This window comes from Amblyraja radiata, chromosome 19, assembly GCF_010909765.2.
Source record: "Amblyraja radiata isolate CabotCenter1 chromosome 19, sAmbRad1.1.pri, whole genome shotgun sequence".
NCBI lineage: Eukaryota > Metazoa > Chordata > Chondrichthyes > Rajiformes > Rajidae > Amblyraja > Amblyraja radiata.
Window position 1 is genome coordinate 24,678,246 of NC_045974.1, and position 22,098 is coordinate 24,700,343.

The 22,098-nt window shown below is 46.0% G+C and overlaps 1 protein-coding gene across 4 annotated transcripts in view; it reads right to left on the reverse strand.

The window, feature by feature from the left end:
- Positions 1-4,331: 4,331 nt before the first annotated feature.
- The window catches only part of tbk1 (TANK binding kinase 1), a 36,185-nt gene continuing 18,418 nt past the window's right edge, over positions 4,332-22,098 (reverse strand). For 3 of the 4 annotated variants that reach the window (XM_033038076.1, XM_033038077.1, XM_033038074.1), the window contains exons 10-21: positions 20,904-20,962; positions 20,710-20,801; positions 20,002-20,103; positions 19,210-19,288; positions 17,864-17,985; positions 17,710-17,786; positions 16,239-16,278; positions 15,129-15,230; positions 14,526-14,622; positions 9,839-9,948; positions 8,592-8,663; positions 6,757-7,377 (exon numbers count right to left, since the gene is read on the reverse strand). In XM_033038076.1, the coding sequence (XP_032893967.1) occupies positions 7,326-7,377; positions 8,592-8,663; positions 9,839-9,948; positions 14,526-14,622; positions 15,129-15,230; positions 16,239-16,278; positions 17,710-17,786; positions 17,864-17,985; positions 19,210-19,288; positions 20,002-20,103; positions 20,710-20,801; positions 20,904-20,962 (1,004 nt within the window). In that variant the 3' untranslated portion in view covers positions 6,757-7,325. Of the gene's footprint in view, positions 7,378-8,591; positions 8,664-9,838; positions 9,949-14,525; positions 14,623-15,128; positions 15,231-16,238; positions 16,279-17,709; positions 17,787-17,863; positions 17,986-19,209; positions 19,289-20,001; positions 20,104-20,709; positions 20,802-20,903; positions 20,963-22,098 lie in introns of all 4 variants that reach the window. The other variant, XM_033038075.1, reaches the window with a different exon arrangement.

Sequence of the window (22,098 nt, forward strand, 5' to 3'; positions counted from 1 at the left end):
TTTTTTTGGCACTGAACTTGCTTCATCTAGAAAAGTAGGAATCCAGCCTGGCAACAGGCCCTTCAGCCCACCAAGTCTGCGCTGACCATCACACTAGTTCCATGTTATCCCACTTTCTCATCCACCCGAGGGAAAATTTACAGAGGGCCAATGAACCTACAAACACGTCTTTGGGATGTGGGGGGAAAGCGGAACATAGAGAAATAGAATCAAAGAGTCTTACAACATGGAAAAAGGCCCTTCAGCCCAACTTGCCCATGGACACGAGTCCCACCTGCCTGTGTTTGGCCCCTATCCCTCCAAACCTGTCCTATACATGTACTTGGCTAAATTTGTACCCAGAGATTTTTTTTCCTTATTCTGAATAAAGTTCGTTTTTGGAAATGTAAAACGCCACAAGCCGGGCAGTAGCTGGGAGGGGTGGGGGTGTTGGGGATGCACATACAGCAGAACGGTCTTGGCAGACTGACCTGTACATTGCAGATACTGCTCCCAGATGAACTGACAGCAGAGGTCACACCAGGCGTTGGCAGCCGGCGACTGTGTGAAGCAGTGACCCTCCCCTCGCCTCTGGCCGGCGCCGGGCTCTCCTTCCTCGGTGAAGATGGTCCTTACGTCCGGTGGTCGGTACTTCTTCTTGCCTTTGCCCCGTGGACTGAGCTCGTCCTTCGTCCTGCGGGCTCTCTTCTGCTCGTTGTTGGGGAGAGGGTGAGGCGCCCCGTTCTTGGCCACCCGGAGACCATTCATGGTGGTCCCCTTGCTCGCTCTCTCTCTCCCCCACCAGTCGCCCTTCCTACACGGGAGAAGGTTGGAGCAGAGGCGGCGAGCGCTGTGACAGGTTACTGATCGCGTTACTACGCCCCGTGCCGCATTAAACTGCACCGGGAACCACTCCTGACTCGCACAAGCTTCAAGGAAGTCACCGCGCCGGCTTTATTTGCATCTTTAAAAAAAAAAAATTTGACAATGGAGCAGCTTCAGCAGCTCGCTGGAGCCCAGGGTTCAAGCTACCGTTCGGCCCATCGAGTCTATGTTTGCATCCCACTACAGTCCCATTCCCATGTGATCTGGTTCCGCCAATTGTCATATTAAACAAACATTCTTGTAGATACAAGCAACTGCAGATGCTGCTGGTCAATACACACAAATCTGGAGTAACTCAGCGGATCAGGCAGCGTCTGTGGAGAAAAGGAATAGGTGACATTTCGGGTCGAGACCACTCTTCAGACTCAGAGATGATGCACGACCCACTGAGTGACTCCAGCATTTTGCAACTGCCTTCGGTGTAAACCCACATCTGCAGTTCCTTCCTCCACCCCTCTTCAGATCTGCGTACATTGAATCATTAAAGTTAAATTGAGAAGGAAGCAGATTTGTTTTGTTTAGAGATTCAGAAACAAGGGTCCTGAATTTAAAGAAAGGTAACTTTGAGGGTATGAGACGTGAATTGGCCAAGATAGACTGGCAATTGATTCTTAATGGGTTGACGGTGGATATGCAATGGAAGGCATTTAAAGGCTGCATGGATGAACTACAACAATTGTTCATCCCAGTTTGGCAAAAAAATAAATCAGGGAAGGTAGTGCATCCGTGGATAACAAGGGAAATCAGGGATAGTATCAAAACAAAAGATGAAGCGTACAAATTAGCCAGAAAAAAACAGTCTACCGGAGGACTGGGAGAAATTCAGTCCAGCAGAGGAGGACAAAGGGCTTAATTAGGAAAGGGAAAATAGATTATGAAAGAAAAGTGGCAGGGAACATAAAAACGGACTGCAAAAGCTTTTATAGATATGTGAAGAGAAAAAGATTAGTTAAAACAAATGTAGGTCCCTTGCAGTCAGAAACAGGTGAATTGATCATGGGGAACAAGGACATGGCAGACCAATTGAATAACTACTTTGGTTCTGTCTTCACCAAGGAAGACATAAATAATCTGCCGGAAATAGCAGGGGACCGGGGCTCAAATGAGATAGAGGAACTGAGTGAAATCCAGGTTAGCCAGGACGTGGTGTTAGGTAAATTGAATGGATTAAAGGCTGATAAATCCCCAGGGCCAGATGGCTGCATCCCAGAGTACTTAAGGAAGTAGCCCCAGAAATAGTGGATGCATTAGTGATAATTTTTCAAAACTTTTTAGATTCTGGAGTAGTTCCTGAGGATTGAAGGGTAGCTAATGTAACCCCACTTTTTAAAAAAGGGAGGGAGAGAGAAAACGGGGAATTACAGACCAGTTAGTCTAATGTCGGTAGTGGGGAAACTGGTAGAATCAGTTATTAAAAATGGGATAGCAGCACATTTGGAAAGTGGTGAAATCATTGGACAAAGTCTGCATGGATTTATGAAAGGTAAACCATGTCTGACGAATCTTATAGAATTTTTCGAGGATGTAACTAGTAGAGTGGATAAGGGAGAACCAGTGGATGTGTTATTTTGGACTTTCTGAAGGCTTTCGACAAGGTCCCACATAAGAGATTAGTATACAAACTTAAAACACACGGTATTGGGGGTTCAGTATTGATGTGGATAGAGAACTGGCTGGCAGACAGGAAGCAAAGAGTAGGAGTAAACGGGTCCTTTTCACAATGGCAGGCAGTGACTAGTGGGGTACCGCAAGGCTCAGTGCTGGGACCCCAGCTATTTACGATATATATTCATGATTTGGACAGGGAATTGAATGCAACATCTCCAAATTTGCGGATGACACGAAGCTGGCGGGCAGTGTTAGCTGTGAGGAGGATGCTAGGAGGCTGCAAGGGGACTTGGATAGGCTGGGTGAGTGGGCAAATGCATGGCAGATGCAGTATAATGTGGATAAATGTGAGGTTATCCACTTTGATGGCAAAAACAGGAAAGTAGACTATTGTCTGAATGGTGGCCGATTAGGAAAGGGGGAGATGCAACGAGACCTGGGTGTCATGGTACACAAGTCATTAAAACTAGGCATGTAGGTGCAGCAGGCAGTGAAGAAAGCGAATGGTATGTTAGCATTCATAGCAAAAGGATTTGAGTAAAGGAGCAGGGAGGTTCGACTGCAGTTGTACAGGGTCTTGGTGAGACCACACCTGGAGTATTGAGTAGTTTTGGTCTCCTCATCTGAGGAAGGACATTCTTGCCATAGAGGGAGTACAGAGAAGGTTCACCAGACTGATTCCTGGGATGTCAGGACTTTCATATGAAGAAAGACTGGATAGACTCGGTTTGTACTCGCTAGAATTTAGAAGATTGAGGGGGGATCTTATAGAAACTTACAAAATTCTTAAGGGGTTGGACAGGCTAGATGCAGGAAGATTGTTCCCAATGTTGGGGAAGTCCAGAACAAGGGGTCACAGTTTAAGGATAAGGGGGAAATCTTTTAGGACGGAGATGAGGAAAACATTTTTCACACAGAGTGGTGAATCTCTGGAATTCTCTGCCACAGAGGTAGTTGAGGCCAGTTCATTGGCTATATTTAAGAGGGAGTTAGATGTGGCCCTTGTGCTAAAGGGATCAGGGGGTATGGAGAGAAAGCAGGTACAGGATACTGAGTTGGATGATCAGCCATGATCATATTGAATGGCGGTGCAGGCTCGAAGGGCCTGCACCTATTTTCTGTTTCTATGAACAAAAGAGGCTGCAGAGAATGGTGGATTCAGCCCGGTCCATCACGGACACAGCCATCCCCACCTGCAAAAGCATCTACATGCATTGCTGCCTTAAGAAGGGGGCATCTATCATCACGGATCTCCACAATCTGGACCGTGCCCTCTTCTCACTGCTACCATTGGGCAGGAGGTAGAGAAGCCTGTATCCCACACCACGCCCTTGAGAGGAAAAGACTACAAAAAGTAGTAAACACTGCCCAGTCCATCATCGACTCTGACCTCCCTTCCATCGAGGGGATCTATCGCAGTCGCTGCCTCAAAAAGGCTGGCAGCATCATTAAGGACCCACATCATCCTGGCCACACACTCATCTCCCTGCTACCTTCAGGTAGAAGGTACAGGAGCCTGAAGACTGCAACGACCAGGTTCAGGAATAGCTACTTCCCCACAGCCATCAGATTATTAAACTTGGCTCGGACAAAACTCTGAACATTAATAACCTGTTATTTGCACTTTATCAGTTTATTTATTCATGTGTGTATATATTTATACAATGGTAAATGGACACACTGATCTGTTCTGTAGTCATGCCTACTATGTTCTGTTGTGCTGAAGCAAAGCAAGAATTTCATTGTCCTATCAGGGACACATGACAATAAACTCTCTTGAATCTTGAACATCAGTTCATTTATAAATGCAGATCCCAATTAGTGATAAATCTAGCAGCAAGAGACATTATACACAGAGGTTCATGCAAATGTAAGATGTTTAATATTTTATAAATGGTTTCCCATCGTACATTGTATACAAAAAATAGACATAACGGATTGGCAAAACAAAACGGTTGTATTATCTTGTTGAACAAATAACCAGTGTAAGTCTTCACGGAGCTAGAAGACATTAACACACTTCAAGATGAAAAATGTTAAATATTTTGACGGCAATTATTCCAGTTACCAGTAGAATATCTCCCACTGATTTAAGCCCAGCTTTCAAAATCAATGCCGGCCCACAAACAAAATTATTGAATGTGCTCTTGATCACAAGGATTTAATGATATACAATTATTTGTTTGCTAAGTTGAATGAGGTACAGGTTCACCACCGATTTTGGTGGGCTGGCATTTCCTTTAATCTGGACAAAATTACGAGAGCACTTGAAATCCCCCCTGGAAGTTCCCCCTGAAAATGTGGCGCCTAGGCTGGGTGAGGCGGCCAAGTGTTGGACTCCTCTCAGAGGTTCTGTTGGTTCGGCAACATGGATAATCCAGAAAGCCTCTGGAACCAAGGGAAATCGGTGGTGGACCTGTACAGTGCTTTAGTTCCCTCAGTTAATAATTATTATTATTATCATCGTTGAAAACATTAGCGACGCAGTGGTGCTGGTTTCCGACGGGAACGGTGACGGACGCACCACACATCTCTGGCCTCCAGTTCCTGCAGTCGTCCACCGCTGGAAGTACAGGATTCTGGTGTGTGTGCTTTATCATCATTCCTTACAACGCTATGTACGACAGTGATCGCAACTTCTACTGAAGTGTGGATGGCCGTTGGCTCGCTAGAAGCTCAACTGCCCTTTGACATGTCTTGTTTGTGGTCCTGCTGGGGGTCCACAGCCCCCTCCTCACCTGGCAAACCAGGTGGGGGAGACGGTTTAGTCGCCCTCGGTTAAACGTGGAACTTAATTTTAAGGAAGAGACTAAATGGCTGCTTCTGTAAAGGGATCAGACAGTAAATATATGCTAGCATCAACTTTCCCGACTTTAAAATAAACTCAGCACATCTCTCATCTGCACTGCCAATTCTGTTCAATTGAAGATTTGAACAATTAGGTTTTGCATACAAATATGTACACTATATACAGGCGCAAGTATAATTAAAAAGGGCTATATTCACATTGTTTACAAAGGCAGCTCAGCCTTTCTTTGATTTAATCTGATTATTTGGAGTCTGTGTTTAATATAACTTTTGTAAACTGCAGCAGGTTAAAATTTGCAAAGTGCCAGAAATGTTTCTTTTTTTGATAAGGTCACAGCGTTATAACTCGACTTGAAATACAAAGTGATCACTTCCAAGTTCAGTGGAAACTAGCGGATACTTGGTATGGGGCAGGTGCAGCGTCGAGAGCTATACAGCATGTACACGTCCTAGTCACTGTTGCCTACCAAATATTATCCCCCATCACTTTCTGACTGGTTATCTGAACTCCATCTAACCCAGGTCCAGCGCTGACATTGGCTCCAGTTAGGCAACACCTCTCATCCAGTTAAAAATCTCTCGCCCGTGTTTTCAAGTTCCTCTAAGGTCCCCTCACCCCCTTCTGCCTACAGTTTGTCCAGTCTTGTGCCACAGGCGGCTGTGGAGCACAAGTCAATGGGTGTTTTTAACGCGGAGATTGACGGGTTCTTGATTAGTAAGGGGTTCAGGGGAGAAGGCAGGGGAATGGCGTTGAGAGGGAATGATAGATCGGGAGTGATTGAATGGCGTTGTAGACGTGAAGGGCCGAATGGTCTAATTCTGCTCCTATGTCTTATGAAACCTGTCCTCAGGCATTTCCGAAGTCATTGGTAGACCTGGCTTTGGGTGACAAATTCCTAAGCTTTTTAAGTCCTTTCCCAAACCTCTCAACATTTATGATTCTTAAAACCTAGCTCTCTTCAGAATTTAGTGATACAGCGTGGAAACAGGCCTTCAGTCCACGACAATCAGCGATCACCCCGTAAACTAGCACCATCACACTAGGGACAATTTACAAATAAGCTGCAAACCTGCACGCCTTTGGAGTGTGGGAGGAAACAGGAGCATCCGGGGAAAACCCATGTGGTAACAGGGAGAACGTACAAACTCTGTACAGACAGCACCTGTAGTCAGGATGGAACCCGGGTCTCTGGTGCTGTGAGGCAGCAACTCTATCACTGCGCCACTGTGCCGCCCCCTTGAGGCCAACTCATTGGATATTTTTAAAGTGGAGATTGGCAGGATGTTGATTAGTACATGTGTCAGGGGTTATGGGGAGAAGGCAGGAGACTGGGGTTGAGAGGGAAAGATGGATCAGCCATGATTGAATGGCGGAGTAGACTTGATGGGCATAGGGCCTAATTCTACTCCTATGTCCCAGTATCTCCGAACATGAGTCAGGTTCAAAGAGTATCTAATAACACATCTTAGAGTGGGGTCTCATGTTCAAATCCAACCTGTTACTGCTTGGCTCCCATTGTCCCACCAGAGATCATTGGGCAACTCAGTCTCCACAAACACTACATAAACGCAGGCAGCTGTTACGAACCAGAGGGAAGAAGAATCAACACTGTATACATGTGTCTCCGTAGCAGCATGAAGCGGAATATATCCCTTACAACATTAGGGACACAGACAGAGACTTTCACCACAGTTCTATAGACAGGGTGTGGAGACTACTGAGAAATTAAATGTCAGAAATCAAAACTGAGATTTAGAGTCCTCCTTCCATGCAGATCTGACCTGAAACATCACCTATCCATGTTCTCCAGAGATGCTGCCTGACCTGCTGAGTTAATCCAGCACTTTTATCCTTCTTTTTGTTTTGGTAAACCAGCATCTGCAGTTCTTCATACTGTCTGTTTTTTATTTATGCAATTTAATTTCTCGTTAGTCCCCATTATTTGCATTAGAGAGTTTTACAAAGTGCAAAGAGCAGGGTGGTGCCAGGCTGATAGTGCAAGGGTGATGGACCCAGGCAAACAGTACATGGTCCCTCAGTTTGTTCACAGGCAATCGGGACTTTGAATTCCTCCATCCACGGTCAGCGCTCCAAACCTGATGAAAGACCAAACATCAGAACAGCTTCAATCGCTTGTGCCAGGTCATCCGGAGGTGCCGCGGCCATACCCGCGTCAGGCCTAGCTCACCGCCGCAGAACCGGGAACCCACCCGGAGAGGGAAGCCGCCGAGCCCGGCCCCTGCTCGCCCCGTGAACTGGAGAGGAGCGGGTCGGAGTCGGGACAGTGGGCCGGTAAGCAGACCGGCTGTGGGAGGCAGTGCAGTGCCGTGCTTCGATGGGGGAGTGGGCCGCTGGAGGCCCTGCAGCAGCCTGGGGCTCGGATGGATCGGGCGCTGCTCCAAGAGGCAGAGCACGTGGACCGGACGCGGCTTGCAGCGGCACGGAGCGGCAGAGCACGGAACAACAACTGAGACTTGAAAATGGCGGCAGATCAGGCGACTCGCTGTACTGTCTCTGTATGCTACTGCTATACACCTCTACTGTATCTGAGATGCTTATCTAAGATGGATCCAAGTGTTATGTATTAGTGGTACCTGTACAGAACTGTGTACAACAATGAATTTCACTGAACTTCGGTACGTGACAAATAAAGTACCAATGAACCATTGAGCAAATTATCAGGATCAAAGAAAGTAAATGAATGCAAAATTTTAACCCTTTAGCCATTATAATACCTTTTAAGTTTTGAAATTATAAAACAGACGAGTACAGCACAGAATAAGCCCTTTGGCCCACAATGTTTGTGCTGAACGATGCCAAGTTAAACTGATCTCATCTGCCTGTACATGATCCATATCCCTCTATTCCCTGTGCTTCCATGGTCCTATCTAAAAGCCTCTTAAATGTCACTATCATGTCTGCCTCCACCACCACCCTTGGCAATGCATGCCAGCCCCCCACTAGTTTAGTTTAGAGATACAGTGCAGAAATAGGCCCTGCGGCCCACCGAGTCTGCGCAAACCAGCAACCCCGTACATTAACACTATCCTGCACACTAGGGACAATTTACAATTTTCTTTACCAAAGCCAATGAACCTACAAACCTGTAAGTCTTTGGAGTGTGGGAGGAAACCGGAGCACCTGAGGAAAACCCACGAGGTCACGGGGAGAAAGTACAAACTCTGTACAGACTGTACCCGTAGTCAGGTTCAAATCCGGGTTTCAGGCGCTGCAAGGCAGCAACTCTACCGCTGCGCCACCCTAATCCCCTGTGACATTTATGGAGTAGTTGAAGATGGACCAGACTTACCGTTCCAGGATGTGATTGTTCTCAGCAAGCTCCCTAACGACTCCTTCCATTTCCTCCTTCAATTTCTTCATTCTGGTGGAAAGATTTAATAATGAATATATTTGACGGAGAAAGAATGTGCTGTACACAGACTAAAATACTGCAGATGCTTGAAACCTACAAATTAATGTACTGGAAATACCCAGTGGGTTAAGCAGCATCTGTGGAAAGAGAAACAGTCAAATGTATGTGTTGCAATACTTTAAGATGAACAAGACTGCATATACCATTTAAGATCCACTATGATCAGACCAAATTCCATTAAATGGCACTACATCAAGAAATAATTTATTTAAACCTATCTGTAACACACATACGCTATGAATAATCATATGCAAACACGTTAAAACCCAGGGCTTTGTTCTTCTATATATCATTTACTCCTGGTTGAAATGATACATTTTAAGCTAACTGTCACATCAAATGGAAGGATTTCAATGAGAATTGTCTTCTTTTAGGAAATGTGTATCTTCCTTGTGTCTATCAATACCATTTTACCTGTTATAATCATGTAGGTTAAATATTGAAGGGAAATACAGAAACGTTTTCATCCATAAATTACTTATATTTTCAAAAGACTTCATGTACTTTCTTGCACCAGTCAGAAATGTTATGGTCATAGTCATACAGCGCGGAACCAGGCCCATCGGCCCAACTTAAGGTGAGTGGGGAAGGATTTAATAGGAACCCGAGAAGCAGCTTTTTCACACGAAGGGTGGTGGGTGAATGGAACAAGCTGACGGAGGAAGTAGTTGAGGCATAGAAACATAGAAAATAGGTGCAGGAGTAGGCCATTCGGCCCTTCGAGCCAGCACGGCCATTAAATATGACCATGGCTGATGATCCAAAATCAGTACCCCGTTCCGGCTTTTTCCCCATATCGCAACGTTGAAGAAACTTTTGGACAGGTACAAGGATAGGATATGGGTGGAACGCAGGAAGGTGGGACTAGTGAAAATGGGACATGTTTGTCGGTGTGGGCAAGATGGGCCGATGGGCCCTGTTTCCATGTTGTATGACTCTATGACTCTAATTGTGATACTTCATTCCTATTTCAAATCTCACCAAATCATATCACAAACCAAAAAGTCTATTCTCTTTCTTTATGAATTTAGGCACAACGTATGCATAATGTACAATGTTGTACCTCTGTACACATGACAATAATATATCTGAACCACTTTATAATCAACTCAAGAGGTATTTACCCAATGGTCATTTCCATCAGCGTGTTCTGGCTGGGGTAGGACTGGGACATGGGAGGCTTCCAGTCCCCAGGGGTCGCCAGGAGAGATTTCTGAGGCAGCAGCTCCTGCAACTAGAGAAAGGTAGAGGGTGGGAGGAGCAGGGAGTGTAGGAAAGGGCAAAGAAAAAGTGTGAGCGACGCAGGGAAGGAGAGAAACACCTCAGCAATAACTCAACACCATTTTATTTTGTATAGCTCTTCCCCATCCAACCACAGAACTTTGGATGAATTGAATGAGAATCATGTTCATAAGTCATAGGAGCAGAAATAGGCCATTCAGCCCATCAAGTATATTCCATCATTTGTTATCTATCTATATATTACTAAAACTCTGTTCTTGACCGGTTTTGGCGATCTGTGCTGCGATTTTCGAGAGAACGCCGCCACCTACGGCCGTCATTTTTGGCCACCTCGCTCAGAGCCCCCCTCCGCCGTATGTGTGCCGAGGATTTTTCCAGTCGATGAAAAATGAGAGATATTAATGATCTTACAAAATTCCCCATTCTATCTGCTGCCCCTGCTGGCGGCAGGGGAGATGGACTATAAAACCAGGAAGTGGTGTGCCTCAATCAGTGTCTGCAAGCTGGAGGAAGGCAGAGGGTCACGTTTCTCTGAGCTGTGAGTAACACTGAACACATGTCACACAACTGTGAGTAAGTACCCTTAATGTGGTTTGAAAATGAAAATATGGTTAAAATAAAAAAGCACTGCCTGCAAATGGTTGTTCGGGGGGTTTGGGTTGAAATAAAAAGGCACTCTCTCTCCCCCCCCCCCCCCCCACTCTCCTTCTTCCCCCTACCCTCTTCTCTCTCCCCCCTCTCCTCCCCCCCTCTCCTCTCTCCCCCCCTCTCCTCTCCCCCCCTCTCCTCTCCCCCCTCTCTCCCCTCCCCCATTCCTCTCTCCCCCCCTCTCCTCTCTCTCCTCCCTCTCCCCTCCCCCCCCTCCTCTCTCCCCCCTCTCCTCTCCCCCCCTCCTCTCTCCTCCCCCTCCTCCCCTCCTCTCTCCTCTCTCCCCCCTCCTCTCTCCCTCCCCCTCTCCTCTCTCCCCCACCCCTCCTCTCCCCCCCCCTCTCCTCTCTCCCCCCCCTCTCCTCTCTCCCTCCTCTCTCCTCTCTCCCCCTCTCCTCTCCCCCCTCCTCTCTCCTCCCCTCCTCTCTCCCCCCCCATCCTCTCTCCCTCTCTCCCCCTCTCCTCTCTCCCCCCCTCTCCTCTCTCCCTCTCCTCTCTCCCCCCTCCTCTCTCCCTCTCCTCTCCTCTCCCCCTCTCCTCTCCTCGCTCCCCCTCTCCTCTCCTCTCTCCCCCTCTCCTCTCTCCCCCTCTCCTCTCCTCTCTCCCCCTCTCCTCTCCTCTCTCCCCCCCCTCTCCTCTCTCCCCCCCCCTCTCTTTCTCCCCTCTTTTTCTCCCACTCCTCCCCTCCCCCACCATCCCTCCCCTAAACTCCCCTCCCCACACCCCTACCCCCTTCCCTCCACCCTCCCTGCTCCTCACCTCCCCCCCTCCCCTCTCCCTCTCACCCTCTCTCTCTCCTCCCCTCCACCCCCACCTTTCCCCTCTCACCCACCCTCCCTCTTCTCCTCCTCGCCCCCCCCCTCTCCCTCTTGCCCCTCTCTCTGTGTCTCTGCCCCTTCTCTCTCTGCCCTCACTCTCTACCCCCCCTCCCCAGATGTGACTGCAAGTTGGGGGCTATGCGTCAGTAGATAGGGTGGTTATGGGGTAAAAGGAGCAAATTAATAATATTCATATAATATCAAGGGGGGTAATTAGCGTGAGTGCGGGGGGGGGTATAGTTAGTGTGTGTGACGCTGCATGCCGCCTCCCACCCCACAACCGCACGTTGGGGGAACAGACCCAACGGGTCTGCACTTGGTCTAGTATAGATATATATAATTATATATATATATATATATATATATAAATAATGTAAACACATGTATTCACGTGCAGTCTTTTCACTGACTGGATAGCACGCAACAAAAAGCTTTTAATTTAGTTTAGTTTAATGTCACTTTGACCGAGGTACGGTGAAAAGCTTTTTTGTTGCGTGCTATCCAATCAGCAGAAAGACTATCCAAACAAACCTTTCACAGATACAACATAAAGGGCACAGCGTTTACTGCAGAATAAAGTCCAGTAAAGTTTGGTTAAAAATAGTCTGAGGGTCTTCAATGAGGAGATGGTAGGTTAGGGGTGCTCTCTAGATACGAGAGGTGGCAAGAACAGGAAGGCAGATTATTATCTGAATGGTGTCAGATTAGGAGAAGGGGAGGGGCAACGAGACCTGGGTGGGCTTGTACATCAGTCACTGAAAGTAAGCATGCAGGTACAGCAGGCAGTGAAGAAAGTTGGTCTTCAATGCAAGAGGATTTGAGTTTTGGAGCAAGGAGGTCCTACTGCAGTTGTACAAGGCCCTGGTGAGTCCGCACCTGGAGTATTGTGTGCAATGTTGGAGAGAATGCAGCGTAGGTCCACCACGTTAATTCCCGGGATGACGGAACTAACGTATGATGAAAGAATGGGTCGGCTGGGCTTGTATTCACTTGAATTTAGAAGGATGAAAGGATATATTATAGAAACATATAAAATTCTTAGAGGATTGGACAGGGTAGATGTAGGAAAAATGTTCCCGATGTTGGGGAAGTCCAGAACCAGGGGGTCACAGTTTAAGAATAAGGGGTAGGCCATTTAGTACTGAGATGAGGAAAAACTTTTTCACCCAGAGAGTTGTGAATATGTGGAATTCTCTGCCACATTTTAGTGAAGAGAACTAAGGATGTGAAGAATTCTCTGCCACATGGAGGCCAATTCACTGGATGTTTTCAAGAGAGAGTTAGATTTAGTTCTTAGGGCTAAGGGAATCAAGGGATATGGGGAAAAAGCCGGAACAGGGTACTGATTTTGGATGATCAGCCATGGTCATATTGAATGGTGCTGCTGGCTCGAAGAGCCGAATCCTGCACCTATCTTGTATGTAATCTATCTATATAATCTATGTAAACGAAATTAAAAGTTTTTTTGTTGTGTGCTATCTAGTCAGTGGAAAGACCATACATGATTACAAGCCGTCTGCGGTGTAGATACAGGATGAAGGGAATAATGTTTAGTGCAAGATAAAGTCCAGTAAAGACCGATTAAAGAGTTCGATGGTCTCCAATGAGAAAGATGGTAGGTCAGGACCGCTCTGTGGATGGTAGGTCAGGACCGCTCTAGCTTTCACTGTACCTCGGTCCACGTGACTATAAACTAAACTTAGAATAAGAATAAACTAAAGTGGTCCTTGTGATTTTTCACTCAGTTGCTCACAGAGAATCCTGGAGGTTAATCCTCATCTCCCACAAGTTTCCACACAAGTGACGCAGTGGTAGAGTGGCTGGCTTACAGCGCCAGAGAACCAGGTTTGACCCCGACTATGGGTGCTGTCTGCACGGAGTTTGTACCGTGTGGGTTTTCTATGGGAGCTCCGGTTTCCGGCAGTGAGTAGTGGGGTACCGCAAGGCTCAGTGCTGGGACCCCAGTTATTTACAATATATATTAACGATTTGGACAAACCAATTAAATGTAACATCTCCAAGTTTGCGGATGACAGTGTGAGCTGCGAGGAGGATGCTATGAGGCTGCAGGGTGTCTTGGATAGGTTGGGTGAGTGGGCAGAAGGTTGGCAGATGCAGTATAATGTGGATAAATGTGAGGTTATCCACTTTGGTGGTAAGTGCAGTGAAGAAAGCTAATGGCATGTTGGCCTTCATGGCAAGAGGATTTGAGTATAGGAGCAAGGAGGCCTTACTGCTGTTGTACAGGGCCCTGGTGAGAACACACCTGGAGTATTGTGTGCAGTTTTAGACATAGACATAGAAAATAGGTGCAGGAGTAGGCCATTCGGCCCTTCGAGCCTGCACCGCCATTCAATATGATCATGGCTGATCATCCAACTCAGTATCCTGTACCTGCCTTCTCTCCATAACCCCTGATCCCTTTAGCCACAAGGGCTCCTAATTTGTGGAAAGACATTCTTGCCATTGAGGGAGTGCGGCGTACGTTCTCCAGGTTAATTCCCAGGATGGTGGGATTGGCATATGATGAAAGAATGAGTCGACTGGGCTTGTATTCACTGGAATTTAGAAGGATGAGACGGGGTCACTCTTTTCGAGAGAGAGTTAGAGTTAGATATAGCCCTTAGGGCTAACGGAATCAAGGGATATGGGGAGAAAGCAGGATCGGGGTACTGATTCTGGATGATCAGTCATGATCATATTGAATGGTGGCGATGGCTCAAGGGGCTGAATGGCCTATTTTCTATGTTTCTTCCCACATTCCAAAGACGTGCAAGTTTGTAGGTTAATTGGCTTTGGTAAAAATTGTCCCAAGTGTGTAGGATGGAGATAGCGTACGGGGTGATCACTGTTCAGCACGGGCCCGGTGGGCCCAAGGGCCCGTTTTTGCTCTGTATCTCAAAACTAATCTAAACAAGCCGAGAGAGTTGGTACTCTCAGTGTCTTAAGTGGCTTCTTCTCAATACCTTCTACAGAAGATCAGCTTGCCACTTTTCAAGTGTGACCTGAAGAGGCATGATCACCAACCTTGGAGTTATTCCACCCCCGAGCAAATCTTCTATGTAAGTTCTTAACCATCTTTTGCAATCCTAAGCCAAGGTACCTTTTTGATGTGCTCTTGATAGGTGAATACCTCCTGTTCGATGTTTACAAATTGATTGGCAACGTTCAGCATCTGCTTTCTCATAAAATGAGTCTTCCTGGGAAGGAAACAGAATCGATCACACTCAATTCAAATTGACCGGGCACAGAACTTCAGCTATATTACTGTTGGATTATCAAAAGGATTACATTTCTTCAAAGAAATGAAGATATGCTTCACAATTTAAACCACGCTCTGTCTTTGGAATGGAGAGTTAAGATTTGACAGGGAGATTTTAGAGAGAGGTAGAGATCTAGATTCGATCCTTATTAAGAGTGTTGTTTGTACAGAGTTTGTACGTTCTCCCTGTGACCGTGTGGGTTTTCTCCGGGTGCTCCGGGTTCCTCCCACATTCCAAAGACATGCGGGTTTGTATGTTAATTGGCTTCTGTAAATTGTCCCTAGAGTGTAGGATAGAATGAGTGTGAACGGTTGATCGCTGGTTGGCGCGGACTTGATGGGCCGAAGGGCCTGTTTCCACATTGTATCTCTAAACTAATCAATCTAAAAACGGGTAAAAACATACATTACATTAGATATTATGTAAATTACAAAGCTGCTCACTTCATCCAGTCGTCCGCTTTGGCAAGCAACGTTTGGTACTTTGCAAAACATTCATCTTTGTACAAGTACATGGCTTTCGAAGCATGGACCCACATTTTCTGCCTGAAATGAAAATAACCGTATCACATTCTAGGTCAAAAGGTGAGTTGAAGTAATCGGTATTGGTAGGATATTTTCAACGAGTTATCGTCACATGTACCTAGGTACAATGAAATGCTTTGATTTGCATACAACCCGGTAAAATCACACAGCAGAGCTCACCTAGGCAGTACACAAATAGCGTCACATTTTGGCACAACAAAGTTCACCAAACAGTCCTACCTACTGCCTGGCGCCGCATGTGGCAGCAGGCCTCTTCACCCCCTCTCCCCTCCGCCTGGTCCCTCTTCGTTCTCTGACAGCCCTCCATGTTAAAAGGCAGATAGGTGGTCACACACTATGCTGTGAATGATGCATGAAATGGTATTGGGAGCTCCTGACGAATGTGTAGGAAGTTGTGTACAGGCAGCTTGTGTTTTACACGTGGGCTCAAAAAATAGCGCATAAATCAAACAGATGCCAGGCACCGCACTCAACTATGCTGCCAATTGAAATAAATGAGGGTAAATTACATCGTACAACATTACAGGCCCACCGCCGATTTTACGGCACCCTTGGTTCCAGGGCCTTTCTGAATTAGCCGGAATAACAGAGGTCATGGACTCCGAGAGGAGGTCAACGCTACCGGAATGGTCCGTTAAGCCACTGAGGGGCGGAGATACCAGCCCGCAAAACCGGCCTTGGAAGTCGGCTATGGGAATGGATCTGCCGGCTCCGGCTGGGCCGGAGTTCCAGATCCCCGGCTGCAGGGGGCAAATTGGACCCGCCGATCGGCTGCGGAAGTCCCGATTAAGTCGAGATCGGCCGCCTCACTCTGGGAACTACATTTTCGGGGGGACTTCCGGGGAGGACTTCGTGTGCGCTCTCGTAATTTTGTTCACATTAAAGGAGGTGCCGGAGTACCAGTTCCCGGGAAATCGGTGGTGGACCTGTATAAAGCTTTCCCTTTCATCTGTACGCTGTTTGACATGAAATGATACTAACTGGGGGAGCAGTGCGCGGAATACTTACTTATCAAATTTGTGGATCTGCTCTTCGTTATACGGCAGCTCTGAAAGAAAGATAACATTCTGGGTCTTATCCTTGAAGTTCAGGAGTGAGTAAATACACCATAGACATAACACTAACTCCAGTAAAGAATTCTGAAGAAGCTCCTTCACTCAGGCAATGGGAAGGATACACATTTTACATAATACTTTGTAACCAACACACTCAGGAAGTCGCTTCCCCTGTGTTTAGACATTAGACTCCAGAAATACAACATGGAAACAGGTCCTTCAGTCCACCGGGCCCGCCCCGATCAGCGATCACCCCTTACATTAGCACTATCCTACACAGTAGAGACAAATTACAATTTTACCAAAGCCAATTAACCTTTGGCGTGTGGGAGGAAACAGGAGCACCGGGAAAAACCCATGCGGTCACAGGAAGAACATACAAACTCCTTACAGACAGCACCAGTAGTCAGGATCTAATCTGGGTCTCTGGCGCTGTAAGTCAGCAACTCTACCGTTGCACCACCTGCTTCTGAATGGTCCTTTCATAAACTAGGGTACTGTTCAACTCGCCTCTATTTCATTGAGCACATTGGACTTTGTCTATGGAACTGATGCACTACAATGCTGACAAGTAATTTCTTCACTCTGTATCTACCTTCCCCATTGCTCTATCTGTTATCCCCGAGTTTGAAATAATTGTATCCATATATGACATAGAACATAGAACAGTACAGCACAGGAACAAGTCCACAATGTGCCGAAACTGATCTCACTTGCAGGTAGATGATCCATATCCCTCTAATCCTTGCACTTCCATGATATATCTGATCTGTTTGGGTAGCATGTAAAACAAAGTATCGAAGTACATGTGATAATAAACCACAGTTTCTCAGACAATTACTTCACTGCACACTTCACTGCGCATGGACCATGTTCTCCAGAGGTGCTGCCTGTTACTCCAGCACTTAGTGTCCTTTTGTGTAAATCAGCACCTGCAGTTCCTTGGTTCTGCAGAATCAGAATGAGACTGACTAAACAGTTCAGAACCACAGTTAAAGGGTCCCAGTCAAAGATTAACGCTCCCTTCAGCCAGTAATTTAGGGATTAAGAACCAGAGGACACATGGTTTGGAATCGAGAACCAGTGGATCAGAGGATATAGGTTTAAGGTGAGGGGGGGAAGATTTAATAGGAACCTGAGGGTTAACCTTTTCACAGAGTGGTGGATGTATGTAACGAGCTGCCAGATGAGATAGTTGTGGCAGGTACTATCACAACATTTAAGAAACATTTGTACAGGTACATGGATAGGCCAGGTTTAGAGGGATATGGGCCAAACGCAGGCCGTGGGATTGGTGTGGATGGGACATGTTGGCCAGTGTGAGCAAGTTGGGCCTAAGGGCCTGTTTCCACATGTTATGACTCTAACTGATAGGCCAACCTCTGGCCACCCTGCCACACTGTATATAACACGTGCCTACTCACTGTGCAAAGCTTTATCCTTTTTGAACTGATGGTAGATGTCCGTTATCAAGTCCAGAAGAACCTGTAGCTGCTCGGTGCTGAAATCAAAACATCGATTTTAATATACGGACTGATAAGCTTCATTAAATGCTGCCATTTGGAAATGTGACCTTACATTTTGTCCTCTGGATGTGTTCCTACTTGGTAGGTCCAGTGATCGGATAGCTGGTTGCCAGGCAAAAACGCATCTTCAATGTCCTTCAAATTGTGGTTTATGGAGTCCAAAGAACCTGCCAACTGCACAACATTGATAGATGGTTACATTTTAACGGAGGGAGACCAAGATGTATTACTATAACATTTTAAAAAAGACGGCACGGTGGCGCAGCGGTAGAGTTGCTGCCACACAGCGCCAGAGACTCAGGTTCGATCCTGACTACGGGTGCTGTCTGTTCGGAGTTTGCACGTTCTCCCTGTGACCTGTGTGGGTTTCCCCCGGGAGCTCCGGTTTCATTCCACACTCCAAAGACATACAGGTTTGTAGGTTAATTGGCTTTGGTAAAATTGTAAATTATCCCCAGTGTGTAAAATAGTGTTGATGTGCAGGGGTCACTGCTTGGCGCAGACCCGGTGGGCCAAAGGCCATATTTCCATGCAGAATCTCCAAACTAATCATTGGACAGGTACGTGGATAGGACAGGTTTCGAGGGATATGGACCAAAAGCAGAATGGCGGGACTCGTGTCGATGGGGCAACTTTGTCAGCATGGGCATGTTTCCAAGCTGTATAACTCTATCGCTATGAGTCTAATATCTGGTTCAGACTACATAGGAAACAGGAGGAGAGCATTCAGCCTTTCAACCCAGATCTACCCCTCAAGAAAGATCACATCGGATCCAACCCTGGACTCAGCATCACATTCCTGCTCAAGAAAGAACTGCAGATGCTGGTAAAATCAAATGTAGACACAAAATGCTGGAGAAACTTAGCGGGTGAGGCAGCATTTATGGAGAGAAGGAATTGGTGACGTTTCGGGTTGAGACCCTTCTTCAGACTGATGTCAAGGGAGGGGGCAGGACAGAGAAAGAATGTAGACGGAAACAGTAATAGTGGGATAACTGGGAAGGGGGAGGGGATGAAGAGAGAAAGCAAGGGCTACCTGAAGTTAGAGAAATCAATGTTCATACCACTGGGGTGCAAACTACCCAAGCGAAACATCACCCATTCCTTCTCGACCGGAAACATCACCCATTCCTTCTCTCCAGAGATGCTGCCTGTCCCGCTGAGTTACTCCAGCATTTAGTGTCTAGCATCTACAGGTCCTCGTTTCTAACTTCGTCATTGTACTTGCACATTTGTCAATACATGCAACTTAACATGATTTTTTTTTTAAAAGAGTGGTGAATATAGTAACAACAAATCCTCAACAAACATCCGTGGGAGGAAAGGAAATATTTTTTTAAAGATTGTTCTGGCCCTGCTCCAATTCTACAAGCAGAATGAAGGTGTTTGATTACTTACACGCAGAAGCTTGTTGTGGATTTCTGGAATTTCATCCAGTTCTGACGGCAGTATGGTCGTCTGCAGCAAACTGTTGTATCTACCAAACACAGATGATGCATCATTAAGACCATTAGTCCACAGCCAGTATATTTATGCCATGATCCATCCCAACCAAAGCAATTGGAAGAAAGAGAGGTATTTGTGTACATGATCCTGGACATAGAATCGTAGAGCTATTATGTGTATTAGCGATCAGAGTTGCTGCCTTACAGCGCCAGAGTCCCGGGTTCAATCCTGGCCACGAGTGCTGTCTGTACATAGTTTGTACGTTCTCCCTGCGACCTTGTGGAGTTTCTCCGGGTGCTCTGGTTTCCTCCTACACTCCAAAGACGTGCAGGTTTATAGGTTAATTAATTGGCTTTGGTAAAATTGTAAGTTTTTCTTTTCTTCTTTCCTTCCTTTCCCCCCCCCCTCCCATCTAGTTAATAGTTTCTAAAATGTTAAAACTAAAGCTGTACGAAAATTGTATAACTGCTATGTCGATCATTTTTTTTGTACAATTGCTTCTAACAAAAATAAAAATCAATAAACAAATAAATAAAAAGTTGTGAACTGTCCCCAATGTGTAGGATAGTGCTAGTGTATGGAATGATCACTGGTCGGCGGGGACTCAATGGGCTGAAGGGCCTGTTTCTGTGTTGCATCTCCAAAGTCTAAAGCCTTGGTGCGAAAGTCTCGTCAAGTAGCTTGAATCAAAATATCTGTGGCACCAATAAAGAGCGAGTTAACGACAGCAAGACCAACACTTACAAATTTCTGGCTCTTTCTACAGTTGTGATGCAGTAATTTAGCTTCAGAACCACTTCAGTCTTCTTGTGTAAAGTCTCACGAAAATTATCCATGACGATTCGACTAGGGGAGGGAGTGAATGTACGAATTAGAATTAAAGTCCATTGGGCAAATACATTTTTGGCATTAAATGATCAGGTATTCTGTAATAAAAGACACAAAGTGCTGGAGTGACTCAGTCTGATGAAGGGTCCTGACCTGAAACGTCATCTATCCATTTTCTCCTTGGATTTGTATCACGTTATTTACATTGTTTAGTTCAGACACTGCCCAGACCATCACTCAATCCAACCTCCCTTCCATCGACTCCATTTACACCTCGCGCTGCCTCGGCAAGGCCAACAGCATAAACAAGGCCGAGTTGTATCATGGCCACTCCCTCATCTAGAGAGTGACCCTCAGACTACTTTTGATTGGACTTTACTGGCTTTATCTTGCACTAAATGTTATTCCCTTATCATGTATCTATACATGGTTATGCACTTGAAGCAAGAGTTAGTCTGCAGGAGAGCACATTGTTAATTTAAGGGTGTGAACATGCCCTTAAAATAGCAGAGTTTCCAAAGTATGTCAAGAAAATTACAGGTTTTTAGTATTTCATAGATAGCAGCAAACTAATAATGGCAAATTTCTGACATGTCTTTGCATGTGAATAAACAATTTACTTACACCAACCATCGGACGCCCTTCCGTGCCAATTCCTGATAGTGCAACAGCAAGGAGACTGTTTTGCGTATTTGGTAAACAGCACCTTTAACATTCTAGGGCAGAAGATTCAGCATTCAGATGGATATTTCCTCAGAATTTTGCGGTAGTGTCAAAGTTAATAGCAAAACAATATTGATGGCCAAGTCTAAACAAACCTTTGCAGAGGAGGCATCGAGATCCAAATCGTACCGTGGATGCAACTTTGGAATGGAAGCTGAGACAGAAAATACACATATCCTTAATGGTGCAGGAATGGAGATCATAAGCTCATAAGTCATAGGAGCAGAAGTAGGCCATTCTGCCCATCTAGTTTACTCCGCCATTCAATCATGGCTGATCTATCCCTCTCAACCCCATTTCCTGCCTACTCCCCGTAACCTTTAATGCTTATTGATCAAGTATCTGCCTATCTCCGCCTTAAAAACACCCCATGACTTGGCCTCCACAGCCGTCTGTGGCAATGAATTCCACAGATTCACCACCCTCTGACTAAAGAAATTCCACCTCATCTACTTTCTATAAATACCACATCGATACATACCAGCGCTAATCTGGTCCTACTTTGGATTATTAACACCAGAATCAATAAATATGAATAAACAATCAATAAATACCGACGCAAATCTGGCCTTGTTTTGAATTATTAATACCAGAAACAAACAGGCACCTAGCAGAAGGAAAATAAAATCCCATAGCCATGTACAGAGGGAGGAGAAGATATATAGGGTGTAACCTGAAGCTTCGTAGATAAGGTGAACTTACCAACCATAGGATCTTAAATGGAGAGGCAAGTGAAATGAGAGAGACTTTGATTCAATTAACTGAAAGATACAGCAGGGAAACAGGCCCTTTGGGTATAGTCCTGGCAGACTATCAACCATGCTAGTTAGACCACTTTTCTCATTCACTCCCTAGAAACCGGGGACAATTTAGAGGCCAATTAAACTATAGACCCATACATCTTTGGAATGTGGGAGGAAACTTGGGAGCGCCCAGATGAAAGACATTTGATCACAGATAGAACGTGCAAACTCCACACAGACAGCGCCCGAGATCAGGATCAAATCCAGGTATCCGGCGCAGTGAGGCAGCAGCTCTGCCAGTTGTGCCAGTGTGCTGCCCCTTAGGGTGGTCGTTTTAGTGCACTGTAGGGTGGCAGGGTGGCGTAGCGGTAGAGTTGCAGTCTCACAGCACCAGAGACCAGGGAGTTTGTACGTTCTCTCCGTGACCACGTGGGTTTTCCCCGGGTGATCCGGGGAAATTTCCTCCAAAGATGTATAGATTTGTAGGTTAATTGGCTTACAAATTGTCCCTAGCATACAGGATAGAACTAGTGTATGGGGCGATCGC